This window comes from Nematostella vectensis, chromosome 12, assembly GCF_932526225.1.
Source record: "Nematostella vectensis chromosome 12, jaNemVect1.1, whole genome shotgun sequence".
NCBI lineage: Eukaryota > Metazoa > Cnidaria > Anthozoa > Actiniaria > Edwardsiidae > Nematostella > Nematostella vectensis.
The window spans coordinates 4,739,650-4,747,494 of NC_064045.1; the positions used below are offsets into that span (position 1 = coordinate 4,739,650).

The 7,845-nt window shown below is 42.1% G+C and overlaps 1 protein-coding gene across 1 annotated transcript; it reads right to left on the bottom strand.

The window, feature by feature from the left end:
* Window positions 1-1,526: 1,526 nt before the first annotated feature.
* LOC5509661 (protein BTN1) lies at window positions 1,527-7,622 on the bottom strand. Its single transcript, XM_001630108.3, has 2 exons — window positions 7,082-7,622; window positions 1,527-2,640 (listed from the first exon to the last, which is right to left on the bottom strand). The coding sequence occupies exons 1-2, from the start codon at window positions 7,530-7,532 to the stop codon at window positions 1,808-1,810; spliced, it is 1,284 nt and encodes a 427-aa protein (XP_001630158.2). The 5' UTR covers window positions 7,533-7,622; the 3' UTR covers window positions 1,527-1,807.
* Window positions 7,623-7,845: the final 223 nt, after the last annotated feature.

A 7,845-nucleotide genomic window follows, 5' to 3' on the forward strand; every position in this document is an offset into this window, starting at 1 on the left:
TATGGAAAACATGCAACATTATGTAAAGCTTCATGACGTCATGCTCTAGCCTCCTCCGCAGGCATCTCAAAGACCAGAAAAAGAAAAAAAAAGGTTTGGGTTTCCTGTGGCAAAAAAAAAGCGGAAGAAAACTCCTTCTCCCTCTCCTCGCCCCATTCCCTCTCTACTTCTCCTTAGTCTCCCTCCTCCGCAATTTCACCACAGGTAACCAATTCTTTCCGTCCTTTTCATTATGAGTTGCCTGCGGAGGAGGCTAATAATGCTCAATGTTGGTTAGTCTGCTATTCTTCTTCTATTGTACCCAAATATTTCTCTGTAGACTTTCGATTTTCTCCCCGTGCTTTAGATTTGTTGGGTGTATTGCTAGGTATAGAGCCCCTGTTAAACTATTTCAAAGAACGTTGTCAGTGCAAACGGCGGATGGTAAATTGTTGAGTGACAAAACACCTAAAGATGCTTATACCAATAAGGATCATTGCTCGCAAACATAAAGGTTAAATACGAGGTTCCGCTAAAAAAGGGAAAGCTCCTCTCACCCGATACTGCTAGCGTTGCGTTGCTCTGATTATAATTGCAAATTCGAGCCCGGGGTCGGGAGGAGCTTTCCTTTTTATAGTAAAACCCCATTTTTAAATGAGCTCCTATCGCATTTGAGACGACAGAGCCAAAAAATGGCATGAAATTTTCCAATTCTCAATATATAAGCTCAAGATTCCGCATACAAGGAGTTCCTCTGACCAAAAGCTTTATTCCAAATTTTAAAGAAATTAGATATAAAATTTAGATATTTGCGAGCAAAGCCCGACTTCTCCCTAAACACGAGAATTCATACTTTGAACATTTGAAAATTGCACTTCAAGCATCATATCTCGAAGACGAATCCATAAGAAAAAACACTTTTTGATATGTTGGTTTACATAACACAAGGAACCTGTATGCAATAATTCAAGCTTACAGAAGTTAACGAGAACATATTTTGGGATAACTTGCCATTTTTTTGCTCTGTCATTTGAGTTAGCAATCGCATGATTTGATAGCTCGGGACCGTTCGAAGGTGACTCGGAATACTCGATAAAGTTCGAATCCTTTAGTAGCTCGGGACCGTTCGGAGGTGACTCGGCAAATACTCGATAAAGTTCGAATCCTTTAGTAGCTCGGGACCGTTCGGAGGTGACTCGGCAAATACTTGATAAAGTTCGAATCCTTTAGTAGCTCGGGACCGTTCGGAGTTGACTCGGCAAATACTCGATAAAGTTCGAATCCTTTAGTAGCTCGGGACCGTTCGGAGGTGACTCGGCAAATACTCGATAAAGTTCGAATCCTTTAGTAGCTCGGGACCGTTCGGAGGTGACTCGGCAAATACTCGATAAAGTTCGAATCCTTTAGTAGCTCGGGACTGTTCGGAGGTGACTCGGCAAATACTCGATAAAGGTCGAACCTTTAGTAGCTCGGGACCGTTCGGAGGTGACTCGGCAAATACTCGATAAAATTCGAATCCTTTAGTAGCAGTATGAGGAGGCACTGACGACAACAACAAATTTAGTTAATTTTTACCAAAATAAATTACAATACAGAGGTTACATACAGTTAATTACAATTCTAATATGTATACAATACACGCGATTAATATATTTTTTTGAGAAATAGGTGACATTCGGGAGAGACTCGCTGAACAGAACAATTTGGAATTCGGAAACGGGTCGGCATCATTTGGAAGTCGGCAAAAACTTTCCATAGTAAGTGGGACGAGGTGACGTTCGGGAACGATTCGCGAACACTCGGACCGGACGTGACTCAGTCTTTTGTTCTAATATTTTCGTAGTAAGCACGACGATGTGGCATTCCAACCGTGTAATGACCTGGTGAAACAATACCCAGTGTCCTCCACGGTCGCAGCACAGTGTTCCTGCAACACTCTTTCTACCCATAATCCCATAAGAGCTGCAATAACAATCCCCAGAGTCAACGCGAATGTCAAAAAAGCGCGGGAAAACTCGCGATATCGAGGCTGCATATCTTTTCCCGCCACTGCAAACGTGTTTAAATAAAGCGCGCCTTCTGTCGCTCCGGTAACGATGACGAAAAGCATGATAATCCCAATGTGAGGTACGAATCGGTACCAGCTTGCGAGGATCAGAAAAATAAGATTAAAACTTAAAATAGAGGAGAGGATCCAAGTGTGCTTAGTGACCACCGAACAGCTCGGTTTCACCGACAGAATCGCGAGTCCGTATGACCGTCCGAACAGCTCAGCAAACCAAAACGCGAACGTGTAGTACTGGAAATGGTCGCGAGGATCGAACCGAGTGTTCTTGAATGCGAGCGTCGTGACAACAGCTTGCATTATCAGGTAATCCGCGAAAAGTCCGATTGTCAGAGGTACCGCGAGATGCAACGAGTCTTTGGCCGCCTTGAACTTTTCTGTCCAGGTTAACTTCGGGTGAATTTCCTGGTCATTTTCCTGGTCACCATCCTGACTGCTTGGTGGGGAGTCCCCAATACGTGTGTACTCGACTTCCTCGCTGACTCTTTTCCTGGCATTCCTGTTGATCATCCACGCCAGCAAGGGGTAGACCGGTACGAGTACCAGTAGAAGCAGAAGGGCTGTTTTAGGATTCAGGCAGCAAACCGTAGTTACAACTGAAAAAGAGATAAAAGTTAGGCCACTCCTAAACCGTTTCCACGCTGGGTTCCAGAGCTTCCCGCATCGCCGTAAACCCGTAATGCACTAGTCATTTGAAACCCTCACCCCCATGGTCCCGGGGAAGTGTGGGTTAACGAGAATCTGTCCCGAGTGGGTGGGGGAATTCACAGTTTTTGACTCTAAGACTTATCCCCACCGTGGGGGTTTGGGACAAGTGAAGTGTCACAAATATCATGTTAGTTTCTGGCTTGAGACTCTTTTTCTTCTGAAGCAAGCAATTCCATGTATCAGCATGTGGCATGCTGCACGGTGACATGTGCAAAAACGAATATTAAAAAAAATTCGTAATTGGTACAAATGTACTCGCTGAAGTGTACTGGCTCGCTGAAGTGTACTGGTACTACGCTTTTCGAACGGACTGAACTTCGCCGTCAATTTTTCGGGTCCAAATTTTTAATATATATCTAACTTTTTTTCTCTTCCACATATTTTTTTCTAACTTTCACATAGGCTGTATCACCACATATTGAACTGATCCTGGTGGTGTCATCAAAAAGCTAACGCTCAATTTCAGTCTCAAATAAGTGTAAAACCTGTGGTCTGACCACGCATTCCGAGGCTCTCGCTGAGGCAAATTTTGCGGTACAAATCATGGAAATAAACCGTGTTCCAGATGGATTCACGGGGCGGCGCTAATATGTAGAGTAGAAACATCCAAGATGGATCGTGTGGAGTGGAAAAACCGCCGATCGAGCGGTTATTTTTCGAAAACATTCGGTTGTAGTGTCGGTGTTCGAACATATCAGCCTGTAGCCTTTCCCACTGGTTAGAGGGAGACATCTTCGACCAACTTTTAGGCTTCCAAATCATCAAATAACAACAGGACGGGTTAAGTTAAGACTTTTATTACACGTATAACAAGTATTTTATTACGTAAAGAACCGTTGTAGAAACCTGGGGCCGGTTGCACAAAGCCTGGATAAGTTATCCGCCGGATAGGCGCTAACCGCCGGATAAAATTTCTATCCAGCGGATAGTTATCCGACAAAATAGCGTTGCAGCGTTGCAGCGTCCGCTGAATAGCCGTCATTTGCCACTAAATGGCTTCCCGTTTCCATGGTAAATATGCAAAGCGCGTGCTGTTTTTCCTTCAAACAAAATGGCGACCGTTGAAAAAGTTGCTAAAAGTGCCAGAAAAAAAAAAGTTTATCGAGGCAAAGTGCATGTAAATCATGGAATGATCACAGGGGATAGTGTTTAGCTTCTTCCTGTCTTTGGGAGTCACATTTCTCCACAGAACGGACAATATAGTTTGATTGCAGTCCTGCCAAAGCTGCATGTAAGTTCGTAGTTCATTGTAAGTTTACCAACGGTAAAAATCGTCGTTTGCATGTGTTTGAACTTTCACTGCGTCTAAAATTAATCTAAATTCTGACAACAAATTTTGAAAGCAAGACGCCATTTTGTTTTTCTTTACATTTATTCGGTGGATAAATTTATCCGACCTCTATCATCCGGATAACTTTTAACCGCTGGATAACTTTTATTCGGGCTTTGTGCAACCGAATCACGCCACTCGGATAAGTTCTATCCGCTGGATAAGGATTTAACCGGTGGATAAGACTTATCCAGGCTTTGTGCAACCGGCTCTATATGCTATATTTTTCCATGTGAAAAAGAGCTTTACAGCCAATCAGGATACAGTATAGCCTTTATCACTTGTGCGAAATATAACCAATCAGCGCAAGCGATTTAGTTGTTCAGCCAATCAGGCGTTGCACTTCAATAGCTTCTCAGACAGATCTGGCAGTTTTATGTTTTGTGGCACGTTTCCTCGGCGAAAATGGAGGAAAATAGATTTGCTGCCGTCGATTACTCAATCGAAAAATTTGTCTCGGAGCAGGAAAAGAAAAATACAGTTAGCATACAGTTAGTTATACGAGCAATAAAAAGCTCACAGCATAGAAAGTGCTTTGTACGGGATTTTATTCACGAGTGGCTTGTGGCTAAACACTCACTCGAAGACTCGCTCGTTCGTGTTTAGCCACAAGCCACTCGTGTGTTGTGCGACTATTCTACAACATTCTCATAAATGAATATTCTAGAAATCCTAGTTTCTCACCGGATCTCAATATTGACCTTTTATCACCTTTTCACCTTTCATTCTGAATACTAAGTATGCACCTGCTAGTCATACAGGTCATGCGCAGTGTGACCTATGCCAAAACCAGTTTAGCGTTTACCTTAGATAAACATTTACTTTACAGACATTTCGAACAAGCCAAACGAATCCCTCAGCCTTATGATTCTGTAATATTTTATATAATCATTATTTCTAGCCAATTGATTGTTATTCTATCATCGACGGATTCTTACTATAGCATACCTGCCAGCCCCCAGACTTGAAAAACCGGGAGATTATTTTAGGGGGGGAGGGGAGGGGAGGGGTGCGGGATGAGGGGGGGGGGGGGGTGGGGTAGTGGGATTAGCAAATCACAGAGTTTTGCTCGAAGATGTGTGTGTTCTTTTGTTCTCTTATTGTTATTGGGTACCCTATCGTAAAGCGAAAGAAAAGATGATAGGTAAAATAAGTCTGTTTCCAGAAATTCATTCAACTTTGTAACAAATATTCTGAATAATATATTCAAACGATATTACGCTTGTACAATCTCAGTTTATATTTATTTGATAAAATATGATAAAATGGTGAAAACTTTGATCGAAATTTTTGCGATGTTCCCTTTCGAAATTACTTGTGTTGCAATTACTTTTGAGTAAAACACTAGATTGACTGGACTAATGGTTCGATGTCAAGAACGTCAATTTCAACTACTTTTTGGAGGCCAGAAATTTATTGCATCGTATCCTAACCACAGAGCGCCTAAAAATTCTCTCTGATGAGCCTTGAAGTTTGTGACCGGCTTTACAACGCCAACTTACAAACTCGCGCGAAAGCGGCTCCAAAGTATGAGCCAATTTATCAACAATTCGCACGAAAATATGGTCAAACTTGATTGGTGGATACGTGCAAGCATTTCAGTATTGCGGTAGTAGTCCTGTGGTCTACAAGAAACGCCTGAAAACGTCATAACTTGAATACAAACTATAAGAATTGCATAACTTTGTGGCTAAAATCCAACTTTTACTTCAACAAAAACAACTCGACTGATTAAAATTTGGTCATAAAGCGGGAGATTTAAGGTAAAACCGGGAGACCGGGAGATTTGATAAAAAACCGGGAGAGTTGGCAGGTATGCTATAGTTATCCTCAATTGTGAAATTGTTCTGTTCCCTTAGATCAACATTTATTTGCAATTCTTTCATCACCTCTCTTAGAGCAGTCAAACCAGTTAGTACCGAATGATTAATTAGTCAGTATAAATAGGAGTTCACTGTAAAACATAGGCACTTGTAATAACGACAGCTTGCTGCGGAGGCTATCGAGTAAGTTCTGTTGGCTTCGTGAAGACAATCCCTAGTCAAGGAAGAGGTCTAGTAAGGATTCCCTTCTATCAGCCTCGCCTTCTGAGAATCGTCTGATCGTTACCTCCTAGAACGAGCTTGAGTACCTCCCTGCTCGCTAAAAAGAGCTTGGCCTTACAATAAACGCTACTGTGAACCAGCAACCAGCCGTCGTATTGTGACCTCCCGCATGCACTTTAAGCTAGTTCACCCCTGACAACACGTGAATAAAATCCCGTGCGTCGCACTTTCTATGAAGTAAACTATATATACTTTTATTTATCACTATTTTCAGAAACTCTGTGATGATTTTCAAGCAATTTCGCGAGTTATCGGAAACCCTCTTACGAAGCCATATAAACACTCTATTTCATCTCATTCATCATAAAAACAAAAATACTTATAATGTACTTGAGCTGCCCGCGGAGCGACCTTAAGAAAAAAATTCATTTTTAGAGCAAGATTTGTAATGTTACAGAAATGCTTCAGTGATCCCCGGACAATAGTGAATTACGCACAATAACTGCGCGTAGTGGCCAATACCAAGCACACTTTTTTTGAAAGTCATATTATTTGTCTGCAAAACTTGCAAGTGCAATGATTGTTCATTATTGATTATTCTACTGGTGTTACTTTCCACAACACGCTGCAGTTAATGGTTTCACTAAAACTGCATAATTTCATACCCCAATAATTATTGTTTTTCATACCCAAATGGCCATTGTTTGTATGCTTGATGCATACATGCGTTTTTAAATTTAAATACAGAACTAGAGCAAGATCCGCACTATGCAAATCCCTGAATAATTATAAAAATGAAAAAATGCGAAACTCCCCTACTCTTTGGATTAAAAAATACCATTTATTTGAAAGTTAAGGTGGCAGGAATAACCCGAAAAAATCATTCATGGGTAATTATCATGGCGAAGATTTCACGACGTATCCCAATAAATAATCTAGCTATCATGATCTTACCCGTAAAGTAACCTGTCCCTAGAACAGCTCCGACACCGGTACCACACGTGAATGAGTGAATAGTGAGGTCTCCGTGCAGCGAAGTTGCGGAAAGAAATCCAATTTCTGCCGTTCCCATTCCTAGTGAGGCAACGACCACGCCAACAAGACGAACCGACGGTCTCTTCGTCAAAGAAACGACAATTATTGCAATCCCCCAGAAAAGTCCAGCCATACAGGCCTTCATCATTAAACTAGTTTTGTCCACAAGAAAGGGGAAGAACATTGAAAGCACTACGTAAGGAAGGATTAGACAGGTTACGATTGACGAAGTCGGGATGCTGGTCGCTGCAAGAATGTCTTGAGCGGCGATTATTGTCGACGTGTAGAACACGTATGTTACAACAGCAAAGCCAAGGAAGCCTCCGATTCCTATGAAAGATTTGCTTGACTGTTTGGCTTTTCCTGCCATGGTTTAGACCCAGAATGGGGTGATCTAGTGACTCGGTTTATCTTTGGTGTCCTTAGTGCAATAAGGTATTATTGCCGAACAATGGTTATTGAGGCGCAACAGTATACATTAGGGGGGGGGGGGGGGGGGGGAGGGGAGGGGGAGGTGACGAAAAAAAAATCCTTTCCGCAGTCCGTGCCAGAGGCTTATAAGTGTCTTATAATTTTCCCTTCTAGAGAAAAGACATGCTAGGGTTAACACTCGCGCAATCATCGTACGATTAGAATATCATAGTGAAGCTGGCGGACAACTAATACCACTGGGGGCCTTGAAG

What these genes read in the sequence shown, in the direction of transcription:
- LOC5509661 (XM_001630108.3), bottom strand. Translation starts at nt 7,532, where the DNA reads ATGGCAGGAAAAGCCAAACAGTCAAGCAAATCTTTCATAGGAATCGGA. An exon ending in AGGGACAGGTTACTTTACGG is followed by an intron (nt 2,641 to 7,081) that starts GTAAGATCATGA and finishes TCTCTTTTTCAG; the next exon opens with TTGTAACTACGGTTTGCTGC.